A 15,192-nucleotide genomic window follows, 5' to 3' on the forward strand; every position below is an offset into this window, starting at 1 on the left:
GACTCCCCATAGAGCAGGAGGCATACACCCAGCCTGGGATATTGTTCCTAATATCCATGGAGAGGAGAGGCTGATACTACTCCCAATATGGCAGGGGTGGACATCCACCCTGTGATATTCTTCTTAATATTCCAAGGCCGAGAGGTTGATATTACTCCCAGTATCACAGACACTGTACACCCCCATGTGATACTCCTCCTGATATCTGGAAGGGGAGAAGATGGTATTAATCCCCATATCACAGGAGGTGAACACCCACTCTGTGATATCTTTCCTAATATTCAGGGGGAGAGAGGATAATATTATTCCAATATTGCAGAAGATGTACACGCCCCCCTGTGATATTGTCCTTGATATTCCAAGGCACAGAAGATGATGTTACTCCCAATATCGCAGAAAGTGTCCACCCCCCAGTGATGTTGTTCCCATGATCCAGGAGGGAAGAGGATGATATGACTTTCAATATCGCAGGGGGTGTACACACCCCCGGTGATACTGTTCCTAATTTCCACCTGGGAGAGAGTGATATTACTCCCAATATTGCAGGGGTTATAAACACTCCTTTGATATTGTGCCTAATATCCAGGGGGGGAGAGGATGATATTCCTTCCTATATTGCAGAGGGTGTACACCCGTCTTTGATACTGTTCGTAGTGTCTAGAGGGGGAGATGATATTACTCACAAAATCGTAAACATGCTGTGTGTCCACCGTGAATCCTAATATCCAGGGAGGGATATTACACCCCAAGTCGCAGGGGGTGTCCACCCCGCCTGTCACATTGTTTCTTATACCCAGGGAGGAGAGGATGATACCGCTACCAATATCGAAGAAGTGTACACGCCCCCTGTGATATGGTTCCTAATATCCACGTTGAGAGAGGATGATATTACTCTCAATATCACAGGGATTGTCCATCCCACCTGTGGTCTTTTTCCTACTATCCAGAATAATAGAGAATGATATTACTCCCAATAGTGCAGGGGGTGTCCTCCCCGCCACGTGGTATTGTTCTAAGAGCTAAAGGAAGAGAAGATAATATTATTCTTTGTACTTCAGGGGATGTACAACCAACTGCGATATTGTGAGGCACCCCTTGTGAAAACAAGAAAGACTGGAATTTGATGAGACTGCAGTACCACCTGGGCAGCTCTGCCTTCCCCACAGTCTCTCCAGCTCCCTTTTCTGTCCCGTGGGTGTAGGAGAACAGCTGTCCCCAGCAGGGTCCCACCCAGGGCTTCAGAGGACTTGATGGATTCACTCTTTCCTTCTGTTAGCAACACCAGGCACGGCTCTCTGCTGCGGATACTAATAAAATATTTTCTCTGTTTAATTTCTGAAAGGAATTTCTCGGAATTTCCTGAACCATTAGGAGGGTCCCCGCATAAGAGATCATTTAAGCTACAGGGAGATCAACTTACACGAATTTTCAAAAGAAACAACTAATCAGTTGCTTGCATTTTCTGTTGTACTGTTACTCAGATTCGTTGATGAAGGTCTACTATCAGTTTTTAAGGTAATTTATAGGGAAGAAAATCATTAATTAGATTAATTCATTCAGCTATGAAAGAATATAGTTTATTTTTCAAATGCAATTAACTATTAATCATCTTTTAGTATATCTGAGTTACAGTATCCTCCATCAGAAAAAAAAGTGATTGGATTACACGTAAGTTTATATTCTCTATCACAGATCAATCAATATTAATCTCAGCTAAAATAATAACTTGTTTCTTAAAAACACATTTGCTTTTGTATGTAACAGCAGCTGAGTATTGAAAAATGAAATAGCAAATTATAAAACAGGATTAACCAAATATTAGGAAATTTTCACAGATGTTTGCTACATCGATGGGGTAGGATATTTGCATCATCAATAAATCAATTCTTTTATTATTTCAAAGTAAATAATTTAGGTTAGAACATTTGTTCTTGACATTTTAATCTTTTTTTCAGATTATGCATGTGACAATTATTTTAAAAATTGTTTAAATGTTCAAACAAAATTACTAGAAATAGAAAAATTAATGTGAAAATTAACAACCCTCAGGAATTCCATCTCCCAGAAATAACTACTGTTAATAATTAGGTAGTGTTGCTACCACATTTTTGCTATGAGTGTACCAAAGTGAGTTCGTAGGAAGGTCCCTTGTGTTTTATAGCTAGCATTTTTCATTAACAGTGTTTTTGGCATCTTTGTTCTGCCTTATTCTTTTTGTCAGCTGTTTGATATTCCATTTTATCAATATGTTATTTTTTTTCCTAAGCAGTCCTTCATTGATGGATGAGTTGTAATGTTCCTGATGTAGAAAATTCCTAATTATTATGCTGAAATGAATATCTTTGTTCATTTGGGCACTTATGTAAATACTCTTAAAAAGTAAAGTTCTAAGATAAAAGATATCAATAAAGGTTTTTAAAAATACTTTTATTTTATTTATTTATTTATTTTTTATGAGACAGGGTCTCGCTCTGTCACCCAGGCTGGAGTAGAGTGGTGCAGTCATGGCTCATGGCAGCCTCGACCTCCTGGGCTCAAGCCATCCTCTTACTTCAGCCTCCCGAGTAGCTGGGACCACAGGCGCGTGCCATCATATCCAGCCAAGACTATGTTTTTATTTTCATTTTTTAAATATTTACTAGGTGTTTATAATTATTTCATTAACTGCCTGTTAATGTATTTTCTCCATTTATTTCAGTTTTATTTTTCCCACTGGTTCATTAGCCTTATTTGTGTACATATTGCTTTGTTATTTGTTCATAGGTTTTGATTTTTTTTTCTTTGGCTTCACATTTGGAGTCATTCTGAAAAGAATCTTCACTTTTCAAAATTAAAAATATATGTATACATTTTCTCTAGTACTTCTATTTTTTCTTTCTTTCTTTCTTTCTTTTTTTTTTTTTTTTTTTTTTTGAGACAAAGTCTCGCTCTGTCGCCCAGGCTGGAGTGCAGTGGCGCGATCTCAGCTCCCTGCGACCTCTGCCTCCCGGGTTTGAGCAGTTCTCTGCCTCAGCCTCCTGAGTAGCTGGAATTACAGGTGCCCACCACCACGCCCAGCTAGTTTTTTTGTATTTTTAATAAAGGCGGGATTTCATCATGTTGGCCAGACTGGTCTTGAACTCCTGACCTTGTGATCCACCCACCTCAGCCTCCCAAAGTGCTGGGATTACAGGCATGAGCCACCGCGCCCTACCTATTTTTTCTTTATTTTCCATTTACATCCTTTGATCCAACTGGAATTTATTTCATCTTGAGAGTAAGGTACAGAGTCTAGTTTTACTTTAAAAAAATTAATAGTTATTATTCTGTGTAAACTTGGACAAACATAAAACCCAAAAAACAAATAAGAGCACCTCATGGATTGAGTTAGGGATAATTGACATTTTTCACAATATTGAAGCTTATTCAGGGACACAGTGTCTCCCCATCTTCATTCTTCAAGTCCTTCCGTCTACGCGGCACCTCCAGCCTCCCAGGTGGCTGCCCAGGCTGGAAGCCTCAGATTCCTCTCCTCTCTTCATACTCCGTCCTTGGAACAGGTCTTAGAACTATGTTCCACAGTCCGGGCACGGTGGCTCACGCCTGTAATCCCAGCACTTTGGGAGGTCAAGGCGGGAGGATCACCCGAGGTCAGAAGTTCTAGACCAGCCTGGCCAACATGGTGAAACCCTGTCTCTAATAAAAATACAAAAATTAGCCGGGCATGGTGGTGGGCGCCTGTAATCCTGAGAATAGCTTGAACATGGAAGGCAGATGTTATAGTGAGCCGAGATTGTGCCACTGCCCTCCAGCCTGAATGACAGAGCAAGCCTCCGTCTCAAAAAAAGAAAAAGAAAAAAAAGAAATATGTTCCACATCTGCTTCTCCCTGTCCCTCCTGTGCCACCACCCGGTCACAACGCCTTGGTCCCTCCCCAGAATGTCGCTGGCACTGACTGGTCTGCCCACCGACTTCTGCGAGCCCTTCCCCTTGTCATAACACAGCAGCCAGACTGATCCTTTCCCAACATGTCATCCTCTCCTCAGAAGCCCTCGGGTGGGTTCACATCTTGGAACAGAAGCCAGGTGCTCTGCAGTGGCACACATAGGCTGCTCTGCAGTGGGATATGTACGCTGCTCTGCAGTGGGATATGCACGCTGCTCTGCAGTGGGATATGTACGCCGCTCCACAGTGGTGGATGTACGCCGCTCTGCAGTGGGATATGTACACCGCTCCGCGGTGGGATACATACACTGCTCTGCAATGGCACACATATGCTGTGTGTTGGTCTGCCCTGTGGGGACATCACCCATGCAGGCACATGTGTGTGCCTCCCGTGTTCCGCCCAGCACACTCCCTGGTGCACACATCTGAGTGAAGGGAAGGCCAGCACATTTCTTCTGTAGTTAACATCTAGCTACTTGAGTTGTTTGTCTGTGCTTTTAACAATTGTAGGTAGTGGGCCGGGTGCAGTGGCTAACACCTGTAATCCCAGCACTTTGGGAGGCCGAGGCAGGTGGTTCAACTGAGGTCAGGAGTTTGAGACCAGCATTTTTATTAGAGAGAAACCCCATCTCTAATAAAAATACAAAAAAAAGTTAGCCAGGCGTGGTGGTGGGTGCCTGTAATCCCAGCTACTCAGGAGGCTGAGGCTGGAGAATCACTTCAACCTGGGAGGCAGAGGTTGCAGTGAGCCGAGATCGCACCAGTGCACTCCAGCCTGGGCAAAAAGAGTAAGACTCTGTCTCAAAAAAAAAAAAAAAAGAAGAAGAAGAAGAAAGAAAAGAAAAGAATTGTAGGTAGTTACAGATTTTTTAATTTGTCAACTATCAATTCACTGACTTTGTTTCTCATAGGTTTCAGTTGACTGACTTGGATTTTTAAGTTATGTGGTTATATCAGCTTCAAATAATGTAATTTTTATGCTTTTAAAAATATGTATGTGCTTAGCAATTAAATGATTATGTGATTTTTTTTTGGTTGTATTGTTTTTTAGTGTTTAAGTAACTATTTCCTAAATTTCCAATTGTTTGGAATCTTTTTTTTCTTATTCATCTCCAGTTTTGTGCACAGAGGGTGGGTGTGGCGTTTGTGATCTATTATTGTTAATGGCCTCCATTTAAAATCATTTTATTGGTTGTGATTTGCCTGCCATGTCAAACCTATTTTAATGCAGCATTTGCTTTTCTAGCTGCATAGAATTATTTGAAGAAAGATAATGAGAAATGGGGACTCCAATTGGCCTACAGTTCAATAGAAGAAAACAAAAAGCCTACCCAAATACGATAGTAACCATTTTTTTCCCTAAACTAGGAAAAAGCAGCAGTAGAATTGTTGATTAGTCTTGCAGAAGACTATAGTTCTCGCTGCCATCCAGTTTTTCACCCTAAAAAACAGGTATGCGGAACGCAGGGTGCTGGGAGGGGTGTGTACATCACTGAAACCACCTGTCTTTTGCAGAGATGCTGGAAAGGTGCAGTTTGCCTGCTGAGTCAGACTTTGAGTTGGGCAGATCCAGCTTTCTAGCCAGTGTGGTGCTTGCTGTGGCCCTGGCCTGGTTGCTCAGTCTTCTGGGCCTCAAGTTCCGTGTCTAGCAGTTGAAAGTAATGCAGCGCTGACGACACTGAGGTTTTTGGTGTTAAATGGATGAGTGCTGGGAAGTGTTTTTGCTGAATCCCCTGGCAGGCTTTTCTTGCTGTCAGCAGTAACGCAGAGCTAGGAGCAGTTTTTATTTGTCAGTGGTGAGTAACGTCAGTTTTTCTTCTCCTGCACGGACTAGCTTTTGTTAACTTACTGAAACAAACAACTTAAGCATTTCTGCCAGGAAGTTCCAATTTGGCAATCAGCGAGGGTGCTTTATTCTACATACGGGAGGATACAAGGATAGTGCAAGGGGATGAAAGAGACAGTCCCCAAGAATATAAGCATCGTAACAGCCGTGCAGGTGAAAATTCATAAATGAGACCACCTCTAAAAGGAAGCTGTAAAATCAACACACAGCGGGTCAGAAGAGATTTGCAAAGACACTTTAAAGAAACGGTGCCTTGAGAAGTCGGAGGCCTCCTTGAGAATGCCTTAAGGAAAGTACTGTCAGAAGGGGGTTGTCAGCAGTGAAGTTGGGAAAACAGCCTCCTGGAGGTGTGGCTTGGAGGCAGAGCATTGGGCTGCACTGGTCGGATGCCATTCCCCGTTGGCGCTGCAGACCAGCTTTACCAGTGGGGATTGCCGTGCTTTCCAAGCGCAAGCCCTTAGGAAGGTAGAGGTGGGCAGGTAGGGAGGAGGGAAGATTTAGGAAGGAAGAGGAGCTTCAAGAAGGCAGCCTTTGTCTTCCAACCAGAGCTGCTGAGGCTCCAGACCATCCTCTCCCGTGCCCCTTACCTATTTGGGTCCTTACCACTTCCTGTCCCCCTCCTGGCATCTCACACGTATTCAGGCAGCTTTGCATCCTGGGCTTCGGTTATTCCTGCTGTTGAGATCACTCATACTCCGTGGTGCCAGAAGCCACCGTTTGACTTGCTCATATGCTAGTGGGTTAGAAATGGGGAGCATCTGCTGAGGGATCCGTCCTGTGGCCTGGCCTGGGGGTGGACAGCTGCAGTCCCCCAGGACTTTGTGGGTGTCTCATCTAAGAAGACTGGAAGTTGGTCGGAGGCCTCGTGGGGGTACTGCAGGGACAGTCCCAAGGTGACAGCGGCTGCACCCCAAGCACGGCCTGAACTGGAGAGGCACGTGTGCCTCTGACATGGCTTTGGATAACCATGTCAATGGCGCATAAGAATGGTGCAGCATCTTCACACCTGCTGTGTTCTGTTTGTTCCAGGCCTGTCGCCAGAGCTCGTGCAGATTTGCTGGGGTCCTCCCTCTCAATGGCAGGTGTCAAAAGAACCTATGGACATGGTCATAGCCACCCCAGACGTTCACTCCCTACCAATCCCCTGGTAGTCTCCCCAGACTTCCCCCATGTGAATGTACTGAAGAACTGACACCCACCCTCTGGTTTTAAAATGTTTAGAATTTGTAATAATTTTATAGATACGTATTTTCTAGAGAGTGATGTAACATCCATAACAATCTAAAAACAGATTTTCTAGGAAGTTACCGTGAAATCTACAAAGTCAATAAAACATTTCATCCCAGGTGCTGAGCTGTGAGGAGAGTATCAGGGTTTGGGCTCTGCTGCCTTTCCCCGAAGAACTCACTTGGGAAGCAGTCAGGTACGTGGCATCCTGGGGCCTGGCTGACATCAAGCTTGTCTGGTACTGTTAGTTTCAGCAGCATTTCTTCTTTAGCGAGGCTGTTGGAAGATAAAAGGGGAAGGAGGAATTTCTGGGCCTTGGTGGCTGTGAGGAGCTGCAAGTGATGCTGAATGCGATCTTCCAGCTGGCCTGGGGCCCTGGTGGAGACTGAACATGGAACGAGAGGCAGGTTTTGTGGGTAGACAATGGCGTCCATGAGAACTACTGAGTAGGCAGAAAGAAAGATGGGTCTGAAGCTCAGGAGAGAAGTGGGGATGGAGGCATGCATTCTGGAATCATAGACAACAGCAGACATACTTGTTCAGCAGGAGGAATACGCAGGTGGTTCATCGTCTCGTCATCAGTCATCATTGGACTTTGCTTTTGGCATAGGGCATCGTTTCTTTCTCCACTGTCCCGTGATGGTGGCTTTTTACATTTTATATTTGGGGAAACTAAGATTCACAGTCAGGTTGCTGCTCAGTGAACCATTAACCATTATTGTGCATGGGCACTAATGTGGGCATTTTAATTGTCATGTATCTTTAAATATTTTCTATTTTTCAGATTAGAAGATAATTCTGAAACAAATGCCAGCCACTCTTTAATTACAAAAATGACGGATGAGCTGTATCACCATGTGCCTGAGAATCATTGTGTTTTTTTTTTTTTTTTCTGAGACGGAGTCTCGCTCTGTTGCCCAGGCTGGAGTGCAGTGGCCGGATCTCAGCTCACTGCAAGCTCCGCCTCCCGGGTTTTACGCCATTCTCCTGCCTCAGCCTCCAGAGTAGCTGGGACTACAGGCGCCCGCCACCTCGCCCGGCTAGTTTTTTGTATTTTTAGTAGAGATGGGGTTTCACCATGTTAGCCAAGATGGTCTCGATCTCCTGACCTTGTGATCCGCCCGTCTCGGCCTCCCAAAGTGCTGGGATTACAGGCTTGAGCCACCGCGCCCGGCCTGAGAATCATTGTGTTTTAAAGGACTTGGATCATCTTCCTACTGAGACGTAAGTTCCAGGACATCCTGACAACTGTTGAAACATTGATTCTGCAGATTAGCATAGCAAACTTAGACATTTTCTATGTTTTAGATTTTATAAAGTAGTCTTAGAATCCCACTGTTACTGCTCCAAGAGGAATTATGAGATCAGTTTTGACAATCTCTGTGCAAGCTTGGCACATCTGACGAGGCTGTGAATGTCACATTCTGTTTGCCACAATTCAGTGTATTTAGTTAACACTTGCCGCATGTCACGGTTGTCCCTGCAGACCCACCAGTGATACGCAGCTAGCCCTGGCTCCCAGAAAGCCGCAGTCTTGCAGATGCAGAAGGAAAGTGAGGTACAGATGAGGATCATGATGCCTGCTCCAAGTATGGCTCTGTTTGTGGGTGGCCCCAGCTGCTCCGTGAGCTCTGCAGCACACCTGTTCCTACCCTGTTCTGCCCCAGGATTGTGCTGGAAGTGCTGGTTGTGCTCCGAAGCATTGGCAAGCAGTGCCACCTTGTGTCTGACCAGGTCACTGTTGAGTCGGAACTGAGACACAGGCAGTGGGTGGAGAGGACGCTGCGGTCTCGCCAGCGGCAGAACTACCTGCGTATGTGGAGTAGGTGCGTGCTCACTTTCCTGTTTTGGAGGGGCACTGTGGGGCAGGAAGTTGTCACAGATGCAGTTCTAGTCCCCACTTTCAGACACACACAGTAGGCCCCTCACTGAACCCCATCGGCAGGTGTTGATACACTTGGAGTTCACAATTGATAGTGTGAACCCAAAGTACCTGAGACAGGTCTCAATCCGTTTAGAAAGTTTACTTTCCCAGGGTTAAGAACGTGCTGTGACAGCCTCAGGAGGTCCTGACGGCATCTGCCCCAGGTAGTTGGGGCGCAGCTTGCTTTTATACATTTTAAGTAGACATAAGACATCAGTCAGTAGGTGTAAGGTGTACATTGGTTCCATCTGGAAAGGTGGGAAAACACAAAGGTGGGGGCCTTCCAGGTTCTAGGTGGACAAGAGACAAAGGATTGCATTGTTTTGAGTCTTTGATGAGCCTTTCAGTGAATACACAATTGACTTCTGAGTTGGGGGTAGAGGAATAGTCATTTACACCTTAGTGTGGCTCAGTGAAGCTGCATTTTACACAGAGCAGAGGAAGCAATCACATAGGTATTTGTCTCAGGTGAGCTGAGGGATGACGCCCTGTCCCACCCCTGGGAAGATCAGCTGGCAACTGCATTGCCAGGGTGAAATTGAGCAGAAGTCTTTCCGGGTAGAGATCTTGAGGCCCACGAGGAATTTCCTTGTGGACAAACTGTGAGGGAGGTCTGTATGTAGCTTTTTTCTCTTTGTAGCCACCTTATTTAGGAATAAAATGGGAGGCAGGTTTGCCTGAGGCAGTTCCCAGCTTGACTTTTCCCTTTAGCTTAGTGAGTTTGGGGTCCTGAGATTTATTTTTCTTGCACGATGGAAACAAAAGTTAAGTTCCCACAGCTTGTTTCTGGTCATAAAAATATTACCAAACTTCTAAAGAAAGACCCAAAACACTTACAATGCTAAACATTGAGGTACATATGAGCTCTATGGACATTTAAGAAAGATGAGCCGGGCGCGGTGGCTCAAGCCTGTAATCCCAGCACTTTGGGAGGCCGAGACGGGCAGATCACGAGGTCAGGAGATCGAGACCATCCTGGCTGACACGGTGAAACCCCGTCTCTACTAAAAAATATGAAAACTTAGCCGGGCGAGGTGGCGGGCGCCTGTAGTCCCAGCTACTCGGGAGGCTGAGGCAGGAGAATGGCGTAAACCCGGGAGGTGGAGCTTGCAGTGAGCTGAGATCTGGCCACTGCACTCCAGCCTGGGCGACAGAGCGAGACTCCGTCTCAAAAAAAAAAAAAAAAGAAAGATGAATAAAAACAAGTGAGAACTACTCAGTGTTTGGTGAGGCAGTGAGTGACGGCAGTCTGGCAGTCCAGTGGTGGTTAAGTGAGGCAATAAATGTTTGCAGAGCGAGACCTCCCCAGGCCTACCCCCTTCCCCCCACCCACAGCTCCAGCACCAACAGGAACAAACGTGTGGGTCACTGAGCACTTTCGTACGTGGCACGCACTGTCGAGCACTTGTATGATGTTGGTAGACTTTACAAGTTCTTATAATTTGTATTCATTCATTCATTCATTTTCCAACCTGCTTATTCCAGTTCAGAGTTGTGGGTGGCTGGAGCCTATCCCGGCAGCTCTGGGTACAAGGCAGGACCCACCCTGGACAGGACGCTGTTCCGTCGCAGGGCCAGTCACACACCCACGATCACTCTGGGACCATGGAGATGCGCCAGTTCACCTAATGTGCACAGCTCTGGGATGTGGGAGGAAACTGGGGGATGGGAGAAAACCCATGCAGAACGTGCTTCTCCACACAGACCGTGGCCCTCGCGGGGTATCGATTTCTTTTCTCACTGATGCTGTGACGAAACAGTGTTGAATGAAATGATGTTATCTGAGGACTGTGAGGACTCCCCATGCTGATTTTCATAGAAAGTTATAGTACATACTATTTTAAATAGTGTTTGTAATTTGGGCATACGGAAATGTGGGTTCTATCTACCTAAATGAATATTTGGATTTAAAGTATAACAGCAGATTAACTTGATTTGGATTTAAAATATAACAACAGATTAAGTTAATAGCAGATTAACAGCATTATGGTTTCTTCACTTACAGTGTATATTTTAGAATGTGCTACAGCCTTTAAAAATGACCATTTTGGATACGTTTCTAGAACTTTTGGGTTGAGTGGTATCTGTGTTTTTAAAGCTTTAAATAGATATCGCTGGATTCCCCTCCAGAAAGGTGCTACTCAATTTACACTCTTACCAGCAGTTTATAAGGCAAGGTCATTCTCTTATTACCACTCTCCAAAACCAGAATATTTTTAAATGTCTCAACTAGTTTAATGGGAAAAATAAGATGTTAATTTAGTTGAGATTTCTTTAATCTGGTGGCATTGAACCCGCTTTCATATTGAGGCCATTTGTTTTCCTCTGGTGAGAGTTCCTCCCTAGATGTCAGAGGGCAGGGAGTAGGGGGGCTGCTGGGCGCAGACTGGGCCTGCCTGGTGCCCCGTGAGCATGTAGAGCCCCTGGCAGCCCTGACATAGACCGGACACCTCAGATGATTACTGAGAGCAAGGAATGTGGATGTGCAGGATGGGCCGGGAGCAAGGGCTATACTGGGCACTCCCGCCAGCCACGGGCCTGGGTGCTGGAAGCAGGCACTGGGCTCTGAGGATTAGGAAAATTATTTTTTGAGAAGTTGGAACTTAAGGATGTTGATTAGGTGAAGCATCTTTTTCCTGATGAAGGTGGAAAATACCAACGTTCCTCACATTTGAATTTACTTTCATCTGTTTTTAGTATCAGACTACTGTCACCTGTGCTCAGCCTGATCCTGTTACTCATTACGCTGAAGTTGGTCAACATTCATGCTGTTTGTGGGAAGAATGCGCATGCGTATCATCAGTACCTAAAGTAAGTATGTCCCACTTCTCTGTAGTCACATTGCATCGTGGGCCAGATTGGGGGTGAGCCTGTGGGAGTGAGATTCCACCATCTCCTTGGTGTTCCCACCGCCGTCTCAGGCAAGGGTCTGACATCTGGCCTGCAAGAAGAACTCCCACTTCCAAAGGTCTCAAAACCACGTTTTGATTGTTTGTTTGTTTGTTTGTTTGTTTGTTTTTCGGAGACAGAGTCTTATTCTGTTGCCCAAGCTGGAGTGCAGTGGCATAATCACGGCTCACTGCAGCATCGACCTCCCAGGCTCAGGTGATCCCCCCACCTCAGCCCCCTGAGTAGCTGGGACCACAGCCATGCCACCATACCTGGATAATTTTTTTTTTTTTTTTTTTTGAGACGGAGTCTGGCTCTGTCGCCCAGGCTGGATTGCAGTGGCCGGATCTCAGCTCACTGCAAGCTCCACCTCCCGGATTTACGCCATTCTCCTGCCTCAGCCTCCTGAGTAGCTGGGACTACAGACACCCGCCACCACGCCCCGCTAATTTTTTTTGTATTTTTAGTAGAGACGGGGTTTCACCCTGGTAACCAGGATGGTCTTGATCTCCTGACCTCGTGATCCGCCCATCTCGGCCTCCCAAAGTGCTGGGATTATAGGCTTGAGCCACCGTGCCCGGCCTACCTGGCTAATTTTTAAATGATTTTGTAGAGATGAGGTCTCACTATGTTGCCCTTCAGTGATCATCCCACCTTGGCCTCCCAAAGTGCTGGGATTAGAGGTGTAAAAGCCACTGTGCCCAGCCAAAAACCAAATCTGCGTATGTACTAATAGTTTCAAATTCAGGAAGTCCGTGTTTAAGGCCATCCCAATCTGGGAGTCTGAAGTAGTGTGACACTTGTGTGACCCACTTTACATCCAGAGATTCCAAACCAGGGAGGCTTCCGGGCAGCGGTGACACAAGCTGTCATCTGGGCTTCAGTGCAGCTCCAGCTCCAGCCTCCCTTGGCTGCCAGGAAGTTCTGGATATCTTGTTGGTTTTAAGCCAATGCTTTGCAGGTGCCAGGCACCTCAGTACACGTTTAAATGAACGTGAAAATACAACTGGGGTGTTTTGTGGAAAGAAGCATAGACTCCTGCTGAGAGTGAGGGGAGCAAACGTGCAGACTGTTAGCAACTGAGCACTCCAGCTCAGTGTGCCCCATGCTTGGCACTGCTGGCATTATGGGGCTGGTGCGGGACTGCCCTGCTCATTGTAGGACGCTCAGTAGCAGCCCTGCCTCTACCCACAACATACCAATGGCACCCCTACCCTCCGTATGACAGTCAAAAGTGCCCTAGACATTGCCAGATATCCCCTGGGGGACAAAATCACCCCAGTAGAGAACCCTCCTCTAGACAAAGTGTTCTGTGGCTTTTCATTATTTTATCCTTTTAGATTCTCTTTAAGTTTGAATATTTTCAAGATAAAGTGTTGGTGAAAACTACCTGGCAAACGTGGAAAAAGTAAAGATGACATTTATTGTCATCAGTCAGAGTGACCCCGCTCTTAACATTTTGACAAATATCTTAAGTAAAATCTCTTTAACAGCAACAGCTGTCTCAGTGGCACGTGTCTCCTCTGAGCCGGCCCCTCCATCATGGGGGATGGAAGCTGGATGTGTGAGGAGGGGGAGGGCACGCTGCCCAAGAGGCTCCTGACGGGGCTAAAAGGCCTGCTTGTCATTGCAACTGACCCCTGAACAACGCAGGTTAAAAGGTCTGCTTGTCATTGCAGCTGACCCCTGAACAATGCAGGTTAAAAGGCCTGCTTGTCATTGTAGCTGACCCCTGAACAATGCAGGTTAAAAGGCCTGCTTGTCATTGTGGCTGACCCCTGAACAACGCAGGTTAAAAGGCCTGCTTGTCATTGTAGCTGACCCCTGAACAACGCAGGTTAAAAGGCCTGCTTGTCATTGCAGCTGACCCCTGAACAACGCAGGTTTGCACTGCACAGGTCCACTTGTCCAGGGAGCTTTTTCAGTAAATACAGTTGGTCCTCTGTATCAGCAGGCTCTGCGTCCCATGCAAACACAGATTGAAATTGCAGTGTCTTGGTTGTAAACATCAATGTGGGAAAAAAAACCAAAACACAAAAATCTCATTGTGAAACCCGCATGTTCAGGGGGCCGATTTTTCACGCTGGACTTGAGTATGCTTGGATTTTGGTATCCAAGGGATGACTGTGTATTGTGCGTTTATCTTGTGTTGTGTGTTTATTATGTGTTATGTGTCAGTTTGGTGCAGATGACCCTTAAGTTCCTTCCTGGAATGATGGCCGTCATGTCCGGGTTGGAGAAGAATGTCTGAAAAGGTGCTTGCGTTGGAGCCTGTCCAAGTGTCCAGTAGCATTTACATTTCAGTATTTTTCTCTTTCCTCTCATTTGTATTCTCTTATTTTTGTTTTATATGGATTTATTTTTCTTGAATCCTCAGACATAAATTAAGTGCAGTTTAGGAATAATTCCAAGAATGAAGAGAAGACATTTAATTCATTGTTTCATTTTATAATGGAATGAATAAAGAAATTAATTTTTTTTTACAGGTTTGTAAAGTTGATCTTGCAGTACACTGAGAACCTGGTGGCTTACACCAGTTACGAAAAGAACAAGTGGAATGAAACTATCAATCTTACACATACAGCTTTGTTGAAAATTTGGACTTTTAGTGAGAAGAAACAAATGTTAATACATTTAGCCAAGAAATCCACAAGTAAAGTACTCATGAAAACCTGTAAGTCAGGATGCCTTTAATTTTAACAGATTTTAACAGCGTGCAAATTGAAAACCCAAAGGTAGGGTGGAGTTGAGGGTCTGCTTGACCAGGGTCCAGGTTCTGTTTCTCTGCAGTGTTCTGATTTACCCTTTCTGTGTGGTCAATGTGAGTCTCAGTCTGGCTTCCTTTGTGGTAACCAAATGGCTGCTGTAGTTTTTGGTTCCATCTCTCCATAACACACTGTCCAGAGGAAGAAGGGAGAGCTGCTTTCACCCAAATGTTACTCAGAAATGTGTAGTTCCGTTGTTACTGGCCACATGCCTACTCTTGAGAACGATTGCTGTGGCTGGGACCTTCCCCTGCATTCACCGGCCAGGCCTCGGGAGACGTTGACTCCTGGACCAGCCATCAGGGCAGGGAGGGTGAGGCCCTGGGACTGAGGAGAGGACTGATAAATTTAAGCTTCCCAGGTCAGTGCTGGAGACCAGCTCCTGAAAGGGGAGGTGGGCAGGCCTGGGTGCTGGACAGCAGGCCTCCTGGCCAGTGTTTGGCAAAACTAGCAGAAGCCCTTCCCTGTTTTTAGACGTGGGGGTTTCACATCCCAGGGTCTGGGAGAGCTGGGGGAGAGGAGATTAGGGAAGCTGCTATTCACAGGCCCTGCTTGACGAACCCAAGTCTCTGACTCAAGGGTTCCTGCAGCCGCTGCAACTCTCGAGGGTGCCTGAG

At 45.8% G+C, this 15,192-nt stretch overlaps 1 protein-coding gene across 1 annotated transcript; it reads left to right on the forward strand.

Annotated features, from left to right (window-relative positions):
- The first annotated feature begins 1,396 nt into the window (after positions 1 to 1,396).
- LOC116274561 (endoplasmic reticulum membrane-associated RNA degradation protein-like) lies at positions 1,397 to 14,604 on the forward strand. The gene is made up of 7 exons (XM_031665626.1): positions 1,397 to 1,515; positions 7,117 to 7,193; positions 7,782 to 7,856; positions 8,171 to 8,221; positions 8,605 to 8,823; positions 11,619 to 11,732; positions 14,297 to 14,604. The coding sequence occupies exons 3-7, from the start codon at positions 7,831 to 7,833 to the stop codon at positions 14,502 to 14,504; spliced, it is 618 nt and encodes a 205-aa protein (XP_031521486.1). The 5' UTR covers positions 1,397 to 1,515; positions 7,117 to 7,193; positions 7,782 to 7,830; the 3' UTR covers positions 14,505 to 14,604.
- Positions 14,605 to 15,192: the final 588 nt, after the last annotated feature.

The sequence above is a fragment of the Papio anubis genome, chromosome 4, assembly GCF_008728515.1.
Source record: "Papio anubis isolate 15944 chromosome 4, Panubis1.0, whole genome shotgun sequence".
Lineage (NCBI taxonomy): Eukaryota > Metazoa > Chordata > Mammalia > Primates > Cercopithecidae > Papio > Papio anubis.